This window comes from Lepidochelys olivacea (genome assembly GCF_965140295.1).
Source record: "Lepidochelys olivacea isolate rLepOli2 genome assembly, chromosome: 27".
In the NCBI taxonomy this organism is placed as follows: Eukaryota; Metazoa; Chordata; order Testudines; family Cheloniidae; genus Lepidochelys; species Lepidochelys olivacea.
This window is the reverse complement of record NC_140437.1, coordinates 11,393,931-11,417,833: the sequence shown is the minus strand read 5'-3', so window position 1 is coordinate 11,417,833 and position 23,903 is coordinate 11,393,931. Positions and strand designations below refer to the sequence as shown.

Genomic DNA, 23,903 nt, shown 5'->3' with positions numbered 1-23,903 from the left:
TGTTCACCTGATCACACTTTTTGTGGTACGCGTCCTTCTCCTTCTGGGAAAGCAGCTTCCACTGCTGGCTGCACAGCACCATCCGCTCCGTGCTGGGGACGTCCTTCATGTTGGCCATCAGCTCCGCACAGTACAGAGAGTAGCTGTTCCTGCGAAGCGACAGTTGCCGTGGGGCGCTAGGAGTCGCCACTCCTTCCCCGCCCCCCCCTTTTTCAGATGAGGGTCCTGCCCACACACGGCCATTGACAATTCCCCAGTGGTGTTCCCTCTGGGGAACAACTTGGGGGGATTCCAGCCTGCTTCCTCAGGGTCACCTCCTGTCCCAGCCTCCCCGGCAACATTGCTGTGCGCTGGTCAACAGCTGCCGTGCTCAACTCCAGAGCAGGCCGTAGTTCAGTGATGCAGCAAAAGAGAAGGGAAGCAATTTCTGGGTATAATCTGGCCTCCAAAAACTGGAGCTTGTCAACCTATTTGGGACTGCTTGGATGCTGCGAAGTGTCACTGAAGGCCAAATTACGGGCCCATGCCCAGGAGTCGCATGATTGCCCAGAACCCGAGGCTACGTCTACACTACAGGCCCTACACCCAGCTGTGCCATTATAGCGCAGACGCGTCCTACTTGATTTTCCGCCCACCGCAGTTAATCCACCTCCCCGACCAGCGGCAGCTAGGTTGACGGAAGAATTCTTTTGTACACCTAGCTGCATCTACGCCGGGGGTCAGGTCGACCTAACTAGGGCGCCCAGGGGTGAGATTTTTTCCACACCCCCGAGGGACAGTGAGGGCTATCTAAATGTTAAGTACAGAGCAAGGCTGAGCTCTCGTTTAAAAAAATAAAATAGAAAGTAAAACAGCCTGAATCTGCAGAGAGCCTGGAACGATAGCTCAGAGGAGCTCAATGGGGTGTTAACTCCACGACTCACCGCCCTGGAGCACCCTGCCAGTGCCCAACCAGCAGAGGACTCTGCAGGTAGCCTGATCGTCCCCCTCAAGCAGATATGCCCAGCTGCTGGAGTGAGGAAGGGCCCAGTGGGGCCAAGCCATGGAGGGTGGGGCCATGAGTACGAAGCTAGGAGGGTTGTGCCTACGGCCCAGATTGTCTTTTGCCGGTTCTGCTTTCCCTGGACCCACAAGGGGGAAGGAATAGAAAGCCTCAGATCTCCCCCTTCCCCAAGAAAAAGCAGCGTCAGCCCCACCCTCGAATTGCAAGGGACTTACGGAGGCGGCTTGGTGGGTCGCCCGTCGAACTTGTCCTTGAGCTGGCGTTCTGCCTTGGTGAGGGTGGAGCGCGTGACGCCCTCCTCGAGGTTCATCTCTGGGTGCTTCTGGATGTAATCCCGCATGATCTCCTGCGGACGGCAAAGCAGCCGGCGGGTTAAGGGGGCCGAGCCGACGCCCGCCAGCACGGGGAGGGGAGGAGGAGAGAAGCCAGTCACCTCCCTATGCCTCGCCCACCTATCCTCCCTTTCGAGAGGCGATGGATCCCAAGCTCTACAGTGGAAGGCTCTGAGCTACCTGGGCTGTGGGCTAGCCCCACAATGAGTGGAAGGAGGGGGGCCTGCATCCTTCAACAACAACCCCTCAGGCTGATTACAGAGAGGGGCTGGCCAGCTCCCGGAACGCCCCTCGGCTGGTGGCCGGGAGGTAGCGCCCGTCGGGCCGGAGAGAAGATGGAGGGGAACTGGTGACTGTTCCCTACCTCGTACTCCTTTCGCTGTTCCAGGGCCTTATGAATCCATTTCAGCCTCTTTTTGTCGGAGAGTTGAGACCACTGCTTGCCCAGCGCGTCCTTCACCTCCTTCGTGGTGGCCTGAAAACCCAAAGCCAGAGGTGAGGGCACAGGGGGGGAAATGCGGGCCCCGCCTGCCCTCTCTCCCGCCTGGGATGGCAGGGCAGCGAGCCGAGCTCGCGGGGACGTGGGAGGGGAGTCGCCTTTGCGCTGGGGATCTCACTGCTCTGGGTTGTGCAACGGGGCTTGGCACCTCTCTGGGAAACACAGCGATCCTGGGCTTGCTCACTGCACCATCCTGCCCCTATGTGCTGCGTCCCTTCCCTAGCCGGAGTGAAATCAGTGCTCTGCCCCTCTCTCTCAGGCACCGGGTCTGCTCCCAGACACACGGCACCCCTTCCTTACCTCTGTCCGGACAGCACAGGACTTCTGCTTGGTGCCTCTTCCTTCAGGCCCCCTCCCATCCCTGGCTTCTCTCCCCCTCCTCCCATGGTGTAAAGACACACACACACACACACAGAGACACCACATCTCTACGAGGAACTCACATCTGGGCGCACTTTCAGGTAGATTTTCTTCTCGTGATTGTACCACAGCTGCTGGGGGGTCTTGGGTTTCTCAGGGACGTCCGACTTCTTAGCGTTCTGAATAAGATCTGGGTGGTCTTCCCTGCACGCAGCGGGGACAAGAGGGGGGGGGGGGAGCGTCAGAGGCAGCGAAAGGAAGAGACAGACTCTGATCAACCGGGTCCCACCCTGGAACATCTCGGCCCCGAACCTAAGAGGGCCACACCGAGGCCTAGAACCTCAAAAAGGTATTTAGGCTCCTAACGTTCATTGATTTTAATGAAAGTCAGCAGCCTAAATGCCTTTGAGGATCATGACCCTAGTGGCTTAGGAAAAGGCTCAAGAAGAGAGTCAGGGGATCACAGGAATTGGAGCTAGAAGAGATCGAGTCCACGCTGAAGTGGGGGGCCAAAGCAGGATCCCTTTAATGTATTTAAGGACCTCATCAACTGGGCCCCCATCATTCTCTTGATGGGAGATAGACCCACAGGCGGTTCCCCAATGTCTGCACTCTAGGGCTGCTTTGTCAGAGAAAGAGCCTTCTACTGACCCGCCTGCCCCAGCCCGGGTCCCCAGGACTCCCAGCTTGAGCGCCAAGGAAACCATTCCGATTCAGCCTTCCTTTCCTTTTGTTAACCCCCTGTTTTGTGCTGTTCCTCCTCGTTGTCGTCCCCCCCCACAAAGGGCTCCTCCCTCTGTGGGTGTTACCCGGAAATGCTCATCATCCCCGATTAGTTGGACGAACACAGCTAGAGATCGCCTCGGGGCCGGTCGGTGTCTTACCTGAATCTTGCCAGGTTCCGCTCAAACTCCTGCTTCTCCCGCTGGAAGTCCTGGATGTATTTCATCTGGGAGGGACAAAGGAGACAGGGCGTTAACAGGGGCGGGGAGCCAGCGGAGTCCTCTGTACAGCTGCCCAGCAAAGGAAGGGGAGTCCCGTGTGCTGGGAGGCTGGTGCCCAGTCATCTCGGCCAGCCCTGCAAATGAAGTGTTTGACCCCTGCAAAGTGCTGAGCACCATGGCTTCTACAGGGGTCCATAGGAGTTCAGGGCTCGCAGGACCTGCAGGATTGGATCCAGAAACGGTAGCTAGGGGCTGAGATTTTCCAAGCTGCCTAAGGGGGGTTAGATGCACAAATCCCATTCATCCTATGGGGCACCGAATGCCCTGGGAAGCGACAGAAAGATCCCAACCTGGCCATTGTCTACAACAAAGCAGACCGCGGCCTGGTTTCAGGCCACAAGGCCCTGGCACCAGGTAGTCGGAGGGGACATTTATAGCTGTCCCACGTCACATCGATACGCAGGTTAGCGCCAAGGCGTCTGCGGGGACAGGTTAGGGCTTGAACATAAAGCGAATGGCGCATGCAGCTGCCACCCCAATGGAACGTCTGACCCAGCCGGGTGGGTGACCGCTGGGTCATGGCACGGGATGGATTGAGCCAGGGCTGACCTCTTGGGTGGAGCCAACATTTCACGTGAAGATCTTAAACTGTCACAGCAACGGGTCAGTTCCTAACCTCTTCCGACTGCAGGGCAAACCTTCCCCGGGGGACCTAGGGCAGGGCAGTGTCACTGAGTCCCCAGAGGGGCAGCCTGGACCCAGAGCTCTGGCCGAGGAGTGCCGGACGCACATTTATCCCTGAAGCCTAATGAGGATCAATTAACGTTGTAACCGTTCTACTGCCGACCATTTCAGTGGAAAAATTAGGGGGTGGAGCTTGGATACCACCCATCTCCTCACCATACACCCTCCCCCCGGCACTGCACAGATCCCAAATTCTAGGAAATACTGAGTGCTTGGGGGGAAAGGAAGGGAATCTTAAGAGCACAAAAGGTTTAAACACATAATACCACCTAGCTCTTTTTATAGTACTGTTCGTTCAACGATCTCAAAGCGCTTTACAAAGGAGGTCAGTGTCATTATCCCCATTGTACAGACGGGGGAAACCGAGGCACAGAGCAGTGACGTGACTTGCCCAACGTGATCCAGCAGGCCAGCAGCTGAGCCAGGAATAGAACCCACGGCTCCCGTGTCTCAACCCAGTATTCGATCCAGCAGGTCACACTACCTCCCTGAACATGCCCTGTCCTAAGGACTTGTGGCCCACCTGAACCCTAATCCTGCGTGGGCAGACTCCAGAGCCTGTCCAGGCCCCCTCCCTGCCCCAAAACTGACTATAGGGGGATCTGGCTGCATGGAGCACAGGATCAGCTCCTAAGTCGAGTGCATGCGTGCAAGAGAGAGAAGCTCCCAAATCCCACATTCTGTAGCTTCACGTACCTTTTTCTTTTCGGGGAGCTCCTTGTATTTCTTGGACAGGATTTTGGTCAGATCCAGGTTGCTCATTTCAGGGTGCAGCTTGGCATATTTGGCTCGCTTCTCCATGAAGAAGCGGAAGTAGGGTGTCAGGGGCTTCTTGGGGAAATCGGGGTGTTTCTGAGGGAGAGAGGACAATTAAAAAAATACATCCCTATGCACACCATGTGCCTGTAAGGGGACGGATGGCCCAATGGTTCGGGCACCAGCTTGGGACTTGGGAGACCCGGTTCAGTTCCCGGCTCTGCCACAAACCCCTTATGAGACCTTGGGCAAGTCACTTAGTCTGTCTGTGCTTCGGTTCCCCATCTGTGACGAGGGAGAGGGGAGAATAGCACTGCCCTGCCTCACGGGGGTTGTGAGGATGCACACACAGCAGGCTGTGAGGTGCTCCGTGCTATGGTAATGGGACCCATACGAGTACCTAAGACAGATAAATAACAATCCTTCAGATTCATCAAGGCCACAAGGGGCTCCCCTAGGCTCTCCAAAACCATTTACACACACTAATTAGGCCTCACGGCCCCTCTCGTGAGGTGGGTACTATTGTCATTTTAAGATGGGGAAAAGGAAACTAAGGCACAAAATGGGGAAGTGATTTGACGCACGCTGAGAGTCAATTAGAACCCGGGAGTCTTGACTCCCATTTTGTGTTGTAGCCACTAGACCACATTGCCTCCCAGAGCCAATTCGCAGCCCTCTGCTCTAAACTTAGACACAGGTTATCAACAACACACCCATGCCTGTTGTATGTAGTTCACATGGTCACCATATGTGGCTATTGCCCAGAGCTTTCCACCTCCAACGGGCTTTATAAACTTTAGCTAACTAATCCTCCACGCCCTGGGAAGCACGTCAGTGTTATCTGTCAGAATGAAGCAAAATTTTCCCCACAGAGTTAGCCCTGGAATGGCCCAGTAGATCAGCTAGTCTATTTCCCTGCCAGAGAATATCTCATACGGGAGACTTGATATGTGATGCATTTTACTGGACTCCAGTACAGAAGACAACTCCCGCTCCTCCAAACGATGGTTAAGGCAATTCTGCTGCCCCCTGCTGAGATCCCCCAGCCTGGACAGGGTGGAAGACGAGACCCCATTTGTTGGCCCCGTCCTGATTACCTACCTTGAGCTTTTTGCCCTTGTAAGGATTCTTTACATGTTCCTCAGCATCCATGATCAGTTCTGTCAGCGTTCGGAATTTCCTCACCTACAAGAATAAGCAGGGATCAGTTCCGACGACAGATCAAACAGCGCCACGGTGATAATAGATCAACAGATCACAAGCCGTGAGGGGCGGGGGGGGGGGGTCGCAACGTTGCGATTTGTACAGCGCCGAATGCTTTGATGCTAAACCCTACAACCCTCGACACTTCAATAATAATGCTGTGGCTCATGGTTTGAGCCCTCCCGCAAGCATCCCTGGGAGACAGGTCAGTGTCATCCCCCCTCTGCAGAGGGGCATAGGGCAAAGAGTGGGGGAAGGGACTTGCCCACAGCGAGCCACTGGCTGAGCTAGAGCTGGGGGAGAAAGTTAACACAAATGATTGAAAAACCCAAGTCTTGAGGCCGGGTAATCAGACTTTGGTTGTTTAGGTGGGTGAGGAAGGGGACTCGGGATTCCTGGCTCCCACGCCCCTGTTCAGCCCACTCACTCCCCTGTGTTACACAAAGCCCTGACCCTATAGCATGAGCTTCAGGAGAGAGTCCACGGTCGTCACGTCAAACGCGTGGAGGTTACCTCGGTGGAGATCTCCATCCACTTCATCTTGCACATCTCGCCAGAGAAGTCCTTGAAGGCCACTTTGTCCCAATCCAGATGGGACTCGGTGGTTTTGAATTTGCTGCCGTCGTTGGAGGGCAGGTTGCCTTTCATGCTCTCCAGCAGGGTCAGCATGTCCTCCTGGGACCAACAGTCTGAGCAAGGAAGAAAACAAATGATCGAAACTGTATCGCAGCCAGCTGGCCCTCCCTGAGGCTGGAGGACACACAGCTCTGCATGGAAGCCTTTTACTGAGCTCCAGCCCTTTAACCCAACACAGCCACAAGCAGGATAGCACCCCAGCACCCAGACTTGACCAGCTGCTGCTTGCAACCAGCCTCCCCTTTAGAACAGCAGCCCAGCATGCAGAGACTACAGATCTCAGCAGGCAATTCTCCACTGTAATGCAGACAGACTGGACTGGGTGATTAGGGTGATCACCAGTGACATTTCCATCCTCTTCTAAAGGCCAAAACTTCCCAGCTCAGGCCAAAATTTCACTCGGCATGAGCCAGAGGGGTTTTTTTTGGTTTTAAAGCCACAGCAGACAAGCTGGTAGCTATTGCTATGCAAGGGCTGAGGGCTGTTTCTTTGACGCAATAAGGCAAGACTTTACCTGATGGCCTCTTGCAAGAATGTTCTCTTTCTAAGGGATGTTTTTAGCTCTCTCTGCACAGCAGGCTGGCAAACCTGGGAAGCCTCCCCCATATTAAAAAGGGAGGCCTAGGGGCACTGGAAAGCCATGGCTACAGCGCTTCCAGAGGCTCGGAAGAGCTCAGTTTATGCCATACCAGAGCTTAGCGGAGGTCCACAGTTGTGGTCCCCCAGTGCAGGGAGCCCCTATGGCTGGAGCAGAGCCAGCTGCACAGGAGGATGGGGTGCAGGGGCAGTTCTAGAGGAGCATCGCGACCATGGCACTCTCACAACCCGGCTACTCTGCACCCTGGCAAAGCTCCAAGGGACACCAGTTAGAGCAACCGGAACCTGCCCTTGCAGCCTTCTGAATAGGGGAGGCACAAACTGGCTCCCCTCTGCCCCTTGGACAGAGATAAATTCCACTCCCCCGCTAAGACTGTCTAAGGGCCAGCCCCGTTGCTCTGTGTTACTGCACTGCCAGGCAGATGCTCAGCAGCAGCCGGCTGGCGTAGGGGGGCAATCACCAAACCTGCATGCTGCCCGCTGGAAGAAGCAGGAAGCTCCCAGGGAGGGAGGCGAAGGGGGCAGCTGAGAGGCCGGGCAGAATGCACAGCTAGGAGCTTGGAAGGTTTGTTTCTAATGCTCCCACAGCACCTCGGCTGACAGAAGTCAGAGCCAAAGGGGAAAAGGACCCATGTAATGCAGGTCCCTGGGGAATGGCTCTGGGGCACCGAGATCCCACTACTTATGGGTTTTCTTCCTGACATTCAGCCCACGTTTTCCTTTGCTCAGTTTTATCCCATCCCCCCGCCCTTGAACCAACCCAAGCAATTCCCCCATCCCCTCCCCAGGCCCTGAAAAGAGGCCTGCAAATACTGACTTGAAAAATCTAAGCATTATAGAGTGATCCCAGCTGAGCGCCCCAGAGAGCAGGGGGTGAGGGAGACATCAACGCTCAGGGGCTACAATGCACAGCCTCAGCAGATGAAGAGCTGCTCTGCGTGCGGTGGGGAGCAGACCTCCAACACCCCCCCACACAATATAACAGGGGCCTCGCTTATCCACATCTGCAGAGAGCAGTGTGTTGCAGGCTAACCCGTGCACTCTGAAGCCACTGCTTTAAGAGTGGCCGTTTCCATTCTAACTCCCGCTTTCGTGAGCGCTGGCCCTTGACGCGGGTAAATGGACTGCATAACCCACATGCGATTCACAAGAAGGCAGGCTTGGATTCAGAGCTCAAAGTGAGGACGTACATGAATGAAAACTGGGAGAGAGTGCACCCTGGAGAAGCAGACAGTTAAACGTCATTCTCTTCCTTGGTTGTTTCTCTCAGCAATCAACACACGCACAGAACTACTGGGTTATGCGGGAGATCTGACCACCTGATCAGAAATGGTCCCCTTGAATCTATGGAGAGATCTCTGAAGCTGGCTCTGAGCCATTAGCAATTGTCTTTGAGACCTCATGAAGGACAGGAGAGATCCTAGAGGGCAAATATAGCACCTAGCTATAAAAAGGGGAATAAGGACTACCCAGGGAATTACAGACCAGTCAGCTTAATTTTGGTACCCAAAAGATAATGGAGCAAATAATCAAACAATCAGTTTGTAAACATCTAGAAGATAACAAGGCGGTAAGTAAGAGTCAACATGGATTTGTCAAAAACAAATCATGTCAAACCAACCTAATACCCTTCTTTGACAGGGTAACAGTCCTTGAGGTGGGGGGGGGGGGAAGCGGTAAACCTGATACAACTTAACTTTAGTAAGGCTTCTGATACTGTCTCACACAACCTTCTCATGAGCAAACTAAGGAAATACAGCCTGTACGAACCATCTCTAAGGGGGTGCACAATGGGTTGGGAAAACTGTACTCAGAGAGTAATCATCAATGATTCACAGTCAAACTGGAAGGGAATATCAAGTAGGGTCCCACAAGGATCTGTCCTGGGTCCGTACTATTCAATATCTTCATAAATCATGTGGATAATGGCATAGAGAGCACACTTATAAACTTAATGGACAATACTAAGTTAGGAGGAGTTACAAGCACTTCGGAGGACAGGATTAGAATTCAAAATTATCTTGACAAGCTGGAGAAATGATCTGAAATAAACAGGAAGAAATTCAATAAGGACAAATGCAAAGTACTTCAAGTAGGAAGGAATAATCACTGGCACAGATACAAAATGGGAAATGACTTCCTAGGAAGGAGTACTGCAGGACAGGATCTGGGGGGGAGGGGGGTTATAGCGGATCACAAACTAAATGAGAGTCAACAGTGTTATACTGTGGTAAAAAAAGCAAACATCATTCTCAGATGTATTAGCAGGAGTGTTGTAAGCAAGACACAAGATAATTCTTCCACTCTGTTAAGGCCTCAGCTGGGATATTGTGTCCACTTCTGGGCATTGTACTTTGGGAAAGATGTGGACAAATTGGAGAAAATCCAGAGGCAAGAAAAATGACAGAAGGTCTAGAAAACAGGACCTATGAGGAAAGGCTGAAAAAACAGGGTTTGTTTACTCTGGAAAAGGGAAGACAAAGATTTTTATTGTGCCCCCTCTCTAAGTGCGCAAAAGGTTGCTATAAAGAGGAGGGTGATAAATTGTTCTTCTTAACCACTGAGGACAGGACAAGCAGCAATGGGCTTAAATTGCAGCAAGGGAGATTTATAAGTTAGGAAGTTTTTCCTAAGGTCTAATTGTCAGGGTGGTTAAGCATTGGAACAAATTACCTAGGGAGGTTGCAGAATCTCTGTCATTGGAGGTTTTTAAGAACAAATTAGACAAGCCCCTGCCAGGGATGGTCCAGATCAGCCGTTCTCAACTAGGGGTCCGAGGCCCCCTGGGGGGCTGTGAGCAGGTTTTAGGGGGGGCCACCCAGGAGGGCCAGCATTAGACTCATTGGGGCCCAGGGCAGAAAGCCAAGGCCCTGCTTGTCCCAAGCCCCACCACCTGGGGCTGAAGCTGAAGCCTGAGCAACTTAGCTTTGTGGGGTCCTCTGTGGTGTGGGGGCCCCAGCCAATTTCCCTGCTTGCTACCCCCTAACGCCGGCCCTGGCTTTTATAGGCAGAAAACCAGTTGCTGTGGCCTAGGGGGGCTGTGGAGTTTTTATAGGGAAGAAAACGTTAATTAAATATCTACAGTAAAGTTAAACAGACTAAATGCAACAAGTAAACGGAAGTTTCTGGGACATCATAGCTACTGGAAATCTTATGGAAGTCCCACTTTGTCCACAAAGTTGCATTCCTGGGCATGCCCAGCAAATCCTGGAGGAGTCTGGATTTTCACAAAGGGTGCAAGTAAAGATATGAAAACAAGCACACGGGTTTTTGGTATTTCTCTGCCAAGTCTTCTATGTTGTTTCTATATTCTAAGATTTGTACTTCAGGTCTGACTCAAAGCCTGTGGGGAAGCTGCCTACTGATTTCAGTGAAAGCTTGATCAGACCCTCAATTCAAAACCACCTTCCACTATGCAGCTCACCTTTCGAAGGCTTTTGATTTTAAGTGAAGGGTTGCAGAATTTTTACCCTCAACATGGGATAAAACTGAGGTTTGCAAAGCCCTGTATGGGATAAGGACACCTAATTCCCATGAACATTAAAGGGAATTAAAAGTTCAGATCTCCTGAGATTTTCAGAGCTGGCCATCCTAAACATTGGCTGTTAACAATCTGATCTCGTCAGCATTTGAAAAATTAACAGCTGTGAACTTTGCCTACCATTTTAATCATTACATGTTAAAATATATTGGTTAGACTCCATATTCCAGATCAAGGTAACATTTACATTCATGTACTGCTTTCAATCTGCACCCATCAGCGTCAAGAGTTTTACGCAAAGAGCCAACCACGGTCCTTTATATCACACAGCAGACGTTAACAGGACAATAGTGAGGCCTAAGCCGACCTCACGTGTACCTCTTGCATCTGGCTTCCGGGGTGCACCGTAATGGATTTCCCTGCTCCATTCTTGGGAACGGCCAGTTGATGGAAACTACAGAAATCCTGCGCTCCTCTCAACCACCCAACACCAGTCTTTGTGTAAATGCACGCAATTCCACTGAAATCAATGCACCTGATTCTACTAGGGCATTGAAATAAACTTACCTGATTATACCAGGGCATATTTGGTTCAGAAAGCAGGATCTTTGTACGTCCCCAAGTCCCTGCACGCCCCTTAGATTTGTTGCTGCAGAATCTCCCCTCAAAGCACTCCCCAGTTAGCCTCCATTCACCTCCATTTTGGTGGCAGACCGACGGGGAGAAGGGCTGCGTGTGTGTATGTGATTTTAAGGTCGGCTAAATTCTGTGTCTGTCCAACCTTGACAATTTCCCTTTCACAGCTGCACTACACCTGTTATAGTTAATCAAACGAGCTACCCGACAGACCCGCATGGCTCATTAATATGCATTTTGTGTTGTTATGTCATCAGATCCACCACCCCAGAGCAAACTGGACCTTATATCAGATGCTTCGATGGAATGCAGTGGCCAACTAAGCAATGATGTACATGGGCTGTCGTGGATGGGTGGGCGTGTGTGCTTTGCAGGGAGAATTTCTGCAGCTCTCTACATGTGATGATCCACACCCTCAAGCATGGGATCTGATCTTCCATGACTCTATCTTCTGGGCTCTGATTTGGCAGCCTTCTAGTCCCCAGGATTCACAGGGAGCCTTGGGTATTTGTGCAAGGAATGGATGGGAGTCGGCTCTTTCATCATTTGTGGTGGGGGTGGGTCCAGTATTGGTCTTTATGTTTTTCCAAGGGCTTTTTAAAGCGCTTCAAGGCAGCCATTTTCAGGGCAAAATTAACACAGGGAGCTTGATTCTGACCGTATCAGTGAGAATTATTATTATTTATTTGCGGTATCGTAGCGCCCAGGAGAGCTAGTCCTGGCCCAGGCTCACACTGTGCTAAGGGCTATCCAAACACACCTTTTTCTACTCGGATTTGTACGTGTGTGGGGCTAAAACCACTTTTTAAAAAAAAAAAACAACACCCCAAACTGAAAATTGGATTACCTAGGAGCTGGGGGCCTCTACGTGGAGACTTGAGTCAATCCAGCCCCAATGTGAACAGCTGCAACTCCAGCAAAGTCAATGAAGCTGCACTCGATCACGTCAGGTATGGATCGGATCCCGTATGTTTTGTTCGAACGTTACAATCATGACACCCAACCAATCAAAGTTGGCCTCGATTTTGAATTTCCTGACTGGCATCCATAAACTAGTCAGCCAGGCCCCTTTCTACATCCACAACTGCACAGAGTGGGGCTGGAGCATCAGCCTTAACTCTGTCGGTTTTAGTGGCCCCTTTAAAGGTTAAATAATTGTATTGAGCGGCCCCAGGAAAGGACTAGCAGAAAGCATGGTCTGAAGGTCAACTCCATGTACGGATTCTGGATTTGCTCTAACTGCTAGGTACATTTTATTACATCACAATGAAGGCACCTTTCTAATTTTTAAACGCTGTTAGAAAGACTCATACAAGTACTTAACTACACACACACACGTAAGTAGTCTCATTGGGATTACTCATAGGCTTAGATCTTTGCAGGATTTTGGGGGGTGGGTACACACAGAAGATCTCAAAGCACAGATCCCATCCAGAGGGGGAAAGCCTGGGCAACAGGGCTGCTCTCACCTTGATTCTTGGGAGCTGTCATTTCCAAGTCCGTAGGGCAATCGGCTTCTCCGTTCATTCTCCACCTGTCTGACCCTAGGGCGATCCCTTTTTGGGTCTCTCCTGCTGCCTCTCAATCTACCTTAAATCAACCAAGCTTCACTCTAAAATCAAATGGAAACCAGAGCTATAAACTCCGCTTGCAGAAAACTTCTCCTCCCTGGTCTCCGGACCATCCCAACGGTGGAGCTGAAACCTCTTCTCCGAATTAAAAAGGGACCCTTTCCCCAATCACAACAAGAGCCAGGAGAACTCAGCTATCTGCACCCCGGAAAAATTGCATCGTGTTGCCAAAAGCCTGGGTAGGTTAGGGATGGGGCAAGGCGTCCAAGGGCCCTGCTTTCCTCCAGCTGAGGGAAGCGCTAGAGCATAGAGGAGTGGGACTCTGAAGGTCTAGCCATGCCCCCACCCTCCAGTAGACTCCTCCCATCCTTGTCTCTATGCACAATGCAGAGGACCCCACCCTGAACTCCTGTCCTCTTCCTCCTCTCCCCTGTGGGAAGGGGGACCCAGAGGAAGGCCAACCCCAGAGACAGGGGGAAATAATGGGCGGCCGGCCCCTTTTCATAGACCCATAAGTCAGAGAGCCCGGAAACTCCTCCCGTCAAATGGGGAGGGGGTGCTGGGCAGGGGCATGGGAGACATCCTCAGGTATGGGGGTCAGAAGGAGGGGGGATCTGAGATCGAGGGAGGGGGCTGGGCTGTGATGAGGCAGCAGAAGGACCCCCAGGCAAGGGGAGGAAGACAGCTGGTATTGGGGGGGGGCGGGAGCAGAAAGACCTCCCGGGGCCAGAATGGAGGGGGAGAGGGCTGAGCTGAGGGAGAGGGAAACATAAACACAGACAGGCAGGGGGAGGGGGAAACCAGGATCACGTGGGGGGGCAGAGGGATCCCCAGGAGGAAGGGGAGGAGCAGCAGGCTGGTATGGGGGGGGGAGGCAAAGGGATCCCCAGGCAGAAGGAGGAGCAAGCTAGGATGGCAGAGGGAGAGACAGGGATCCCCAGACTGGAGAGGAGGAGCTGGACTGGGATCATGGGGAGGGAGGGATGGGGGGGGGGGGAGGAAGGAGGGATCCCCAGACAGAGGAGGAGGAGAAGAGCAGGATGGGGGAGGGTAAAGGGAATCTCAAACAGGAGAGTTGGGGCTGGGTCAGGATCATGGTGGAGGAACCAGAGGGCTCCTCAGGCAGGAGAGGGGCAGGCCAAGAGGAGAGGGAAATCCTCAGGGGCAGAGGGAGGTGCATGGAGGGAAGGGCGGACCAGGATGGGGGGAGAGATCCCCAGGTGGGAGGAGGAGCAGGCCAGGATGTGGGGGGAAGACCTCCGGGGCAGAGGGAGGAGCAGGTCCAGATGGCCCGGAGGCTGGGATCGTGGGGGGGAGGCTCATCCTGGGACAGAAGGAGGGGCAGATCCCTAGAAAGGGGGAGGGGCAGGCTGGGATGGGGGGCAGATCCCCAGGCACAGGGAGGGGCAAATCCCCGGGTGGGGGGAGGAGCAGCCCGGGGTTGGCGGGGGTGGGGGCGTAGATCCCCGGGCAGGGAGAGGAGCAGCCCGAGATTGGAGGGGCAGATCCCTGGGATGGGGAGAGGGGGGAACAGGCCGGATTGTGGTGGAGGAGCAGGCTGGATTGGGGCGGGGGGCAGATCCTCAGGGTGGTGGGGGGGAGGAGCAGGCCGGGATGGGGGGGGCAGATCCCCGGGATGGCGGGGGGAGGAGTAGGCCGGGATGGTGGGGGCAGATCCCCGGGATGGTGGGGGGGAGGAGCAGGCCGGGATGGAGGAGGGCAGATCCCCGGGAAGGTGGGGGGGGGGGGGAGGAGCAGGCCGAGATGGGGGGGGCAGATCCCCGGGCTGGCAGGGGGGGGAGGAGCAGGCCGGGATGGGGAGGGGCAGATCCCCGGGGTGGCGGGGGGGGGGGAGGAGCAGGCCGGGAGGGGAGGGGAGCAGATCCCCGAGATGGCGGGGGGGAGGAGATCCCCGGGGTGGCAGGGGGGAGGAGGAGCAGGCCGGGATGGGGGGGGCAGATCCCCGGGGTGGCGGGGGGGAGGAGCAGGCCGGGATGGGGGGGGCAGATCCCCGGGGTGGCGGGGGGGAGGAGCAGGCTGCGATGGGGGGGGCAGATCCCCGGGGTGGCGGGGGGGGAGGAGCAGGCCGGGATGGGGGGGGGCAGATCCCCGGGGTGGCGGGGGGGAGGAGCAGGCTGCGATGGGGGGGGGCAGATCCCCGGGGTGGTGGGGGGGAGGAGCTGGCTGGGAGGGGAGGGGAGCAGATCCCCGAGATGGCGGTGGGGAGGAGATGCCCGGGGTGGCGGGGGGAGGAGGAGCAGGCCAGGATGGGGGGGGCAGATCCCCGGGATGGCGGGGGGGAGGGGCAGGCCGGGAGGGGAGGGGAGCAGATCCCTGAGATGGCGGGGGGAGGAGATCCCCGAGATGGCGGGGGGAGGGCGGAGCAGGCCAGGATGGGGGGGGCAGATCCCCGGGATGGCGGGGGGAGGAGCAGGCCAGGATGGAGGAGGGCAGATCCTCGGGATGGCGGGGGGGGGGGCAGATCCCCGGGGTGGCGGGGGGGAGGGGCAGGCCGGGAGGGGAGGGGAGCAGATCCCCAAGATGGCGGGGGGAGGGGCAGAGCAGGCCAGGATGGGGGGGCAGATCCCCGGGATGGCGGGGGAGGAGCAGGCCGGGATGGGGGGGGCAGATCCCGGGGTGGCGGGGGGGGGGAGCAGGCCACGATGGGGGGGGGGCAGATCCCCGGGGTGGCGGGGGGGGGAGGAGGAGCAGGCCGCGATGGGGGGGGCAGATCCCCGGGGTGGCGGGGGGGGGAGGAGGAGCAGGCCGGGATGGGGGGGGCAGATCCCCGGGGTGGCGGGGGGGGAGGAGCAGGCCGCGATGGGGGGGGGAGGAGCAGGCCGCGATGGGGGGGGGAGGAGCAGGCCGCGATGGGGGGGGGGAGTTCCCCGGGGTGGCGGGGGGGGGGAGGAGCAGGCCGCGATGGGGGGGGCAGATCCCCGGGGTGGCGGGGGGGGGAGGAGCAGGCCGCGATGGGGGGGGCAGATCCCCGGGGTGGCGGGGGGGGAGGAGCAGGCCGCGATGGGGGGGGCAGATCCCCGGGGTGGCGGGGGGGGGAGGAGCAGGCCGCGATGGGGGGGGCAGATCCCCGGGGTGGCGGGGGGGAGGAGCAGGCCGCGATGGGGGGGGCAGATCCCGGGGTGGCGGGGGGGAGGAGCAGGCCGGGATGCGGGGGGGTGGGGGGGGAGGATCCCCACGTGCCCTGCGCAGCCCCTGCCCAAACGCAGCTCCGGCCAGCGCCAGTCTCCTCCTCCTCCAGGCAGCGGCAGCCGGGCGGGACCGACGCGCCAGCAGCTGCGCCTCCCTCCCCCACCCCCTCCGGGGAGAGCAGGCGGCCTCCTCCGCCGGGCGCCGCGGCCTCACCCCGCCGCCCGGAGCGGGGCCTGCCCCGACCCCCCCCCCCCGGTACCGCGGCCGCCTCCGAGCCGCCGCCGCCGCCACCCCCGGGGCTCGGCCCGGCTCGGCTCGGCCCCCGCGGCCGGATCGCTCCGCCGCCGCCCGCTCCCCGCCCGCCGGGGAGAGCCGGGGCCGTTCGGCCTGCGCGGCGCCCCGCTCCGGTCCCCCCCGCGGAGACTCGGGCCCTCCGCCCCGGAGGCTCGGGCCCCCGCGGCGCTCTCCCCGCCCGGTTACCGGGCCAGGCCGGCTCGGCTCCCCGCGCGGCGGGCTCGGGCGGACAATGGCTGGCTCCGCCCGCCGGCTCCGCGGCTCGCCCCGCTCCGGCCCCGGGCGCTCGGCGGCCGCCGACGCGGAGCCGCCTCCCGAGGCTCCAGGGCAGGAGGGGGCGGGCGGGGGCAGGACTCGCCGCGCCGGAGCCGCTAGGGGCGGAGGCGGGGGGCGCCGCCGCGGCGCTGGATGCCCGGCTGGGGGCGTCCGGGCAGCGCGTCCTCCCCGCACCGACCCCCGGGGAGCCCCGCTCCTCCGCCCGGCCCGGCCCGCCGGAGCCCCGCTCCTCCGCCCGGCCGGGGAACCAGCCGGGGCACGCACCGGATGGCGGCCGGCCGGGCGGGCTGGCGGCGGCCGGGCGGAGACGGCGACCTCAGCGGCCCCGGCGCGGAACTCACCGCCCCGGGGAGACAAACAAACGAACGAACAAACCAACCGCCCAGCCCTGGAAACCTGCCCCCGGCAGCCAGCCGCCCCGGGAGCCGCCCGCGTCCCGCTCCAGCCCCTCGTGCGGTCCCCCCCCCTTGCCCGCGGAGCGGCAGCGCCGGGCGGCAGCGCCCACGAGGCGGCGGGCTGGCGGGCTCCCCCTCCCCTGCCGCCGCCGCGGGTGCTCCAGGGGGGCCCGGTCCCGCAGCAGCCCGCTTTCCACCCACCCCGCTTTGTAAGCCCCGAGGCCCGGGCACGCCGAGGCTCATGCAGCCGCCGCTTCCTGCATATGGCGAGATCCCCGGGCCTCCCCCTCTGCTCGCGGAGCGCGTGGAAAATCCGCCTCGATCTGCCCAGGCGGCCAGCACAAAAATCTCCCCGCTTTACCACACGCGGGGGGGGAAAAAAAACAAAAAAAAAAATCCCCGAGGCCCGCTGCCTCCTGCCCCGATCGCCTTCTCCTTACCGAGTCAGCCGGGCACCAGCCGAGTCTGCAACCGGGGGGGAGAAGCAGCAGCTGCAGCCAACCGCGCCACCGGAGCCTGTGGAGGAAACAAAGCGCCTCCTCCAGCCCCAGATGGCGAACCAGAGCGTCGGCTAATGGCGAGCTCGACATGCGCTCCTGCTGCAGCAAAGCAGCCCGGTGCAGCAAGCGCTGCCTCGGATCGTGCCTTCTCCCCCCTCCCCCTGATCCGTCTCTCCCACCCGCCCTCCCTTGCAACAGGGGGCTGCATCGGGCGCGTTTACTGCTGGAGGTCGTGGGGTTGGGGGGTTTTTTTTCCCCCCTTCCAAAATGCACCTACCTGCAAATCAGCCAGGCTGAAGAAGGAACTTGGGGGCTGCTTTTTTTTGGGTGCTTTTAGCTGGGGAGCGCTGGTTGAATGCTAGCCAGCTCTGCAGCGCTGGCCCCGGGCGTGGACTCGCTCCAGTCCCCGCAGAGAGATTGCACTTCCCCCGCCTCCATCTCTCTGCTTTTTTCTTCCAATCAGCCGGGCTCTTTTCGCTCCTGGATCCTTAGCCAACCTCACAGCCCTTCACAAGTCTCCACTTTTCCATCTGCTCCCTAAACGGGATTGTCAGAGAGACCGTTCTCCTCTCCTCTTTTAACTCTCTCTTCTGGCTCTTACGGGGCTGCCTGTCTGTCTGTCTCTCTCACTCTCTCTGTGTGTGCGTGTTTATTGCTCTTTGCTTTTGCAACACTGTAGCCAAAAGAACAGAGGAGGAGGGAAAAGGGAGAGACAGGGAAAGAGAAGGGAGGGAAAAAAAAAAAACAGCTTACATTTGCAACAATCCTCTTCAGGCGTTTGCAACAAGAGCCCCAACAATTCAAATGGTCGATTTCCTCTACAACCCACCTCGACTAGCACGCAGAAAGAGGGCCTGGGTTGTTGGTTTGGGTTTTTTTTAAAGTTCCAGCTCTGCCCAGAAATAAAATTCAGCTTTTCTCTGTACGGTTCCGGGGGCTGGGACAGACATTTGCACCAACGCAAAAGAAGGAAGCTGAACTAAACGGCAAGTGGCTGCGTTGTAAACAGGCTCACGGGGAAGAAGGAGACGGAGGAAGAAAATGGGGAGTTTTGTGGTGTGTCTCTTGCACCAGGAAATGCACAAACAGGTCTAGAGTGAAATTCACACTTTCCTCCCGGACTGGGTGAACCGCTGGATTTGTTAACGATACCGTGAAATTGACACTTGTATATTTCAGAGCCGAAGGGGGGCGGGTGAAGGGAGAGTTTTTCATTCCCCCCCCCCCCCGTCCTCAATTTTTTTTAATCTAATTTTTCCAACTCCACCTTTGTTGTTATGGGCGTCATCTGCTGCTAGCCAATCCCCTGTCTGGGATCTGCCTGTCAAATTAATGGCAATCCCAATAAGCAAGCGGCTCCTACAGACCAAAAAAAAAAAATTGCAATTAAGTGTTATGAGCTCTCTTGGGGTGGGTGGACCTGCTCTTAGGCCCATAAACGTTAGACAAGGAGGAGGGTTCTACATGGTTTTGCTTTGGCTACCAATGCAGGGATTCCCACAACAGAATTTGCAATTGTTTTTCTGCCCTTTTGCATTAGATACCTTACACAGTATTGGAAAATCTAAAGGGGTTATCACAGATTAATGTCCATTAGTTTTAACATGGTGGTGGTGAGGTGGTAGCTAGGGAAGAGTTAAAGTACATTGGTGTAAACCAGAGAGAAGGTAGGTGAGGTCATATCTTTTATTAGATCAACTTCTGTTGGCGGAAGATACAAGCTTTTGAGCTACACAGATCTCTTCAGGTCTGGGAAAGGAACCAAAATATAATAGTATATTTAGGCCTTGTCTACACTAAGGAATTTAGAATAAAAATCTTATCCTTGTTAACTGGTGGGGAAAAACCAAAATTCTACAATTCCTTGGTGTAAAATACTGCCATTGGTTTTCGGCATGGTTCACTTCCTGCTCTAAAACTGTCATGTTTTGTCACCGAGGTGTGTGAAACAGCTGCTGTGTTTCACCCAGAGGCTAGCTGCCTTTTAAAGTGATCATTTTGGGTGAAACCTTAAAACCGTCGGTCTTGTCTGTTCTGCATAGGATGGGCCAAAATTTTAAATGAGGTGAAGGCCCCTTTCTTGGTGGATGCAACTTGTGTACACACACATATGAACCTGCTTGTGTGTGTGTGTGTGCCGTTAGATGAAGAATGGCAGACGCACATCTTAATTGAGGCTAGAGCTGGGCTGGAGATGATCTTCCCATTCATGATTGGTTTAGAAGCTTTAAAAAAAATTCCATTCACAAATTGGGAAGAAGAGTCTAAATCTCAATTTTCATAAACCAATAATCTAAAAAAAATCACTTTAAACCTTTTTTAGTCTTTTAAAACTTTTTTAGGATTACTAACATTTCTAACTGAAAAATCATTTTGAAACAAAATGGAGCCTTTACATTTAGACGCTGTCGAAACAGAACGTTTTGTCAGTGTCTAAACTTTATTCAAAAATGTTTGGAATTGTGAAATTCATCAAAATCAACCCTGGCCCAGAGACAGCTTCGGTTCCCACAAACTGACATTTCACTGGAAAATTTCTGATATCTGACACCACAGTTCATTGTAGGCGTGAAAATGTGAGTGCGTGATGTGTGCTAGCAAAGGGATGGCAGACCACTGAAAATTTGGCCCTAAAAATGCTGTGAAACTTTAGTTAAAACAGAGGATTCCCCACAATATCCTTTGGCCAAAATTTCCCCTTCCACAATTTTGCTGCATGTTGCAATGAAGTTGACTAGGTGCACTCCACCCCAGAGGTGGCTGCATTTTAGTAGTGCTCTCTCTACCGATATAGAGCTAGATGTGCAAAGAAAGGTGCTACATGAATGTAAGATTCATTTTATTTCTTGAGTATTTTAAAAAAACTACCAGTTTTAAAAGCATTTTCACACTCATTTCAGCCATTATACTGGCAGGTGATAAATGTCGAGTCTGATTAAAGGTAAGGCAAAAACAGCACCATTTTCCATCGTAGACTACCAGGCCTGTAGTTAAATCAGCCAGATCCAGGGCCTTGATCCTGTACAGAACTTTAAGCATCATAGGGCTCCACCATGCAGAGCTCACTACAGGATCAGGATTTTTACTTTTGGTGTCCATAACTCTACTGCAACAGAATGGGCCAGGGTGAGGGAATCCAACTCAGAACCAAGAAACTCCACAGTGCTATTATCTTCTTTGTTGTTGCCTGTGGACAGCAGGGAACTAAACTACCAAAACTTAGTCTTTGCGTAGTGGGAAAGCGATTCTTACTACAGGGAGAAAAGGACCTCAGAGTATAGATTGGGGAATTATTTAATATTTGTACAGTGCTTTGAGAATGCAAAGTCCTATATAAGTACTGCAGTTACCGGGGAAACAAAGAGCTGAAATTACATGAGCAGAGATTGTGTATTGTGGCCCAGGACCCCACTGTGCTAGGCACTGTACAAACATAGAACAAAAAGATGCACCAAGAGAAAATCATGCAAACACTTATGTGTTTGCTTAAAATCTGTAACATGGTAAGAAAGTTTCGGAAGCTCATCGCCATGGGTCTCTTTTGATGATATAGGCCTAGTGTTCCTAGCCCACTTGATTAGTGTGGGTATTAGGGTAACTGTTCTCTGTGAAACGCGACTGCTTTTCTTAATTAAATGTGAGGGCAGCATGGCCTAGTGGGTAGTGCAGTGAACTAGGAGGCTACCTGGCTTCTATTTAGAACTGCCACTTTCCCTACTATGCGGCCTTGGGCATGTTATGTCCTTTTGCCTCTCTTTCCCCTTCCGCTCCAAGCCTGTCTTGTCTATTGAGACGGGAGCTCTTCGAAGCAGGTGTTGTCTCTGACTATGTGTTTATTTGGTGCACAGCCTCCCGGAGAGAAAACCTGGATTTGTGCTGGAAATGGCCCAACTTGGTTATCATACACATTGTAAGGAGAGTGATCACTTTAGATAAGCTATTACCAGCAGGAGAGTGGGGTGGGGGGAGGTATTTTTTCATGCTTTGTGTGTATAAAAAGATCTTCTACACTTTCCACAGTATGCATCCGATGAAGTGAGCTGTAGCTCACGAAATTTTATGCTCAAATAAATTGGTTAGTCTCTAAGGGGCCACAAGTACTCCTTTTCCGTTTGTATACACTCAATATTAGAACATGAGAACTGCCACGCTGGGTCAGACCAATGATCCCGCTAGCCCAGTGTCCTGTCTTCTGACAGTGGCCAATGCCAGGTGCTTAAGAGGGAAAGAACAGACAAACATTGAGTGATCCACCCCTGTGGTCCACTCCCAGCTGCTGGCAATCAGAGGTTAGGGACACTCAGACCATGGGGTTGCATGCCAGCCCACCCTGGCTAATAGCCATGACGGACCTATCCTCCATGACCTTATCCAGTTCTTTTTTGAACCCTGTTACAGTTTTGCCCTTCACAACATCCCCAGGCAATGAGTTCCACAGGTTCACTTTGTGTTGTGTGAAGAAATACTTCCTTTTGCTTGTTTTAAACCTCCTGCCTATTCATTTTATGGGGTGACACCTAAGTTCTTGTGCTATGTGAAGGAGTAAATAACACTTCCCTATTCACTTTCGCCACACCAGTCAATATTTTATAGACCTCTATCATATCCCTCCTTAGCCATCTCTTTTCCAAGCTGAAAAGTCCCAGTCTTATTAATCTCTCCTCACACGGAAGCCATTTTCATACCCCAATCATTTTTGTTACCCTTCACCGCACCTTTCCCAATTCTAATATATCCAATTCTAAGGGTTCCTATAAAAAGAACAGGAGGACTTGTGGCACCTTAGAGACTAACAAATTTATTTGAACATAAGCTTTCGTGAGCTACAGCTTACTTCATCGGATGATAAAGTAATGTAGGGTTCTTACATTACTCATATATTATATTACCCATGTATTGTACTGTTCCCCCACATTGTAAACAAAGGACTGCTCCTGCAATCAGATCCATGCTATTGGACCCCAGCACCCATGTGGCGTTCTGTTGACTTCTCGGGGGCTGCCTGTAGGCCCCAGGCACCGCCCATTTGGGTCCATTTGTAGGATCAGGGCCAAAATTTGGCCAGAACTACCATCCAAGGCACCAGTTCTGCAACCATGTATGCACATGGCTAACTTTATTTATGTGAGCTGTTCCACGGGGTTCACTGGCACTGTTCATGTGTGTAAATTTACTCCTATGAGTATGTGTTTGCATGTTGGAGGCCTCTGGGTTCAAAACACTACTCACCTAACGTCGCCCTATTTCAGTCTTTGGGGAAACAGCTCGTTAAACGTCACATCGGGGCCAACTTCAGCATTGTTTTATGGCAACCCCCAACTCCTTGGATTTCAGCTCTGTTTTTCATTGAACATTAGACCAGCCACACTGAGTCAGCCCAAAGGTCCATCTAGCCCAGTGTCCTGTCTTCCAACAGTGGCCGATGCCGGGGGCTTCAGAGGGAATGAACAGAACAGGTCATCACCAAGTGATCCATAGTGATTAAGTATCAGCAGAGGTCATGCCAGTGAGTACAAAATCAATACTGTATATGTTTTATGGCCTGATTTCCCTTTGTCCTTTAAATTCAGCTGCGAGCACCACAAATCTGGGCCCTGTGTAGTTGTTACATTTTGCATTGTTTGCTTTCCGTTTGGTTCGATGCCATAACACTGCTAGAGCAGAGAGATGCCTACAGTTTGCCCAGCTGTGGGTACATCAGTAGCTCCTCAAATCCAAAGCATAAACCAGGGCAGGCTGCAGTCACCCTGCTATTTAATATGAGAGCGTTTGGTGCAAGATGGAGCAGCATATGCTTGGAATGGAGGCCTATAGTCACAGCAGCAAAGGTCACACAGCGGTTTATCCTGTGACATTACATCGCAGTGACTTTACCGCTTCCCTTTATACTCGAGGGAACCCCTAAAGCTGGACAGATTGCTGGGTGGCGAGGCCCCAATTTACAGATGAAATTTAAAAAAATCTGAAGCGAGTGGATTTATAAAAACATACCACATGTCTCAAATCCGCTGCCCGTTTGTGAACAAGCTGCTTTCTGACTGAGTGAAGCAGGGGAATGAACTGATTTTCCAAGCCATTCAGAGAGCGGCTTGATTCTACAACAAATGAAGCAAGCACTCTGGCTCACTACGGAACCAGTGGGCATCAGACGAAAGGACAGGGCCTGCATCATGAATTGCTTGGTACAAGGGAGAGCAAATGCTGGAAAAGAGAACATTGTCACGGGGGCGGGCGTGTGAAATGGCTTTTGGAAACGCATGGCAAGGGGCAGGATGGCAGCTGAACTCACTGCTCTGGTGTTAGGGATGCCAGGAAGCTGGCAAAGGCACTGTAAATCCGAGTGTAAATGACGATGATGAACACCGGCGGCTACTTCAAAACGCTCTCTCTGTTCACACAATTGCTTTGTCGGGTAATTACAACCCCTCACGGCTAATTCCTGCAAGACTTCCTGCTTCTAAAGAAGGAGGGGCTTGTGGTTAGGACACTGGACTGTGACTCAGAATTTGCAGCACATCATCTTTCT

General features: G+C 54.3%; 1 protein-coding gene across 6 annotated transcripts in view; it reads right to left on the bottom strand.

The window, feature by feature from the left end:
- Positions 1–18,504, bottom strand: part of UBTF (upstream binding transcription factor) — a 28,334-nt gene extending 9,830 nt beyond the window's left edge. Inside the window, exons 1-11 of one of the 6 annotated variants that reach the window (XM_084615864.1) lie at positions 18,207–18,504; positions 17,655–18,050; positions 12,661–12,803; positions 6,355–6,530; positions 5,740–5,823; positions 4,579–4,734; positions 3,079–3,143; positions 2,278–2,398; positions 1,700–1,810; positions 1,219–1,349; positions 8–149 (exon numbers count right to left, since the gene is read on the bottom strand). In XM_084615864.1, coding sequence (XP_084471990.1) covers positions 8–149; positions 1,219–1,349; positions 1,700–1,810; positions 2,278–2,398; positions 3,079–3,143; positions 4,579–4,734; positions 5,740–5,823; positions 6,355–6,530; positions 12,661–12,718 — 1,044 coding nt within the window. In that variant the 5' untranslated portion in view covers positions 12,719–12,803; positions 17,655–18,050; positions 18,207–18,504. Of the gene's footprint in view, positions 1–7; positions 150–1,218; positions 1,350–1,699; positions 1,811–2,277; positions 2,399–3,078; positions 3,144–4,578; positions 4,735–5,739; positions 5,824–6,354; positions 6,531–12,660; positions 12,804–16,392; positions 16,413–17,078; positions 17,100–17,317; positions 17,479–17,654; positions 18,051–18,206 lie in introns of those variants that run through there. The other 5 variants (XM_084615869.1, XM_084615868.1, XM_084615865.1 and 2 more) reach the window with 5 other exon arrangements.
- Positions 18,505–23,903: the final 5,399 nt, after the last annotated feature.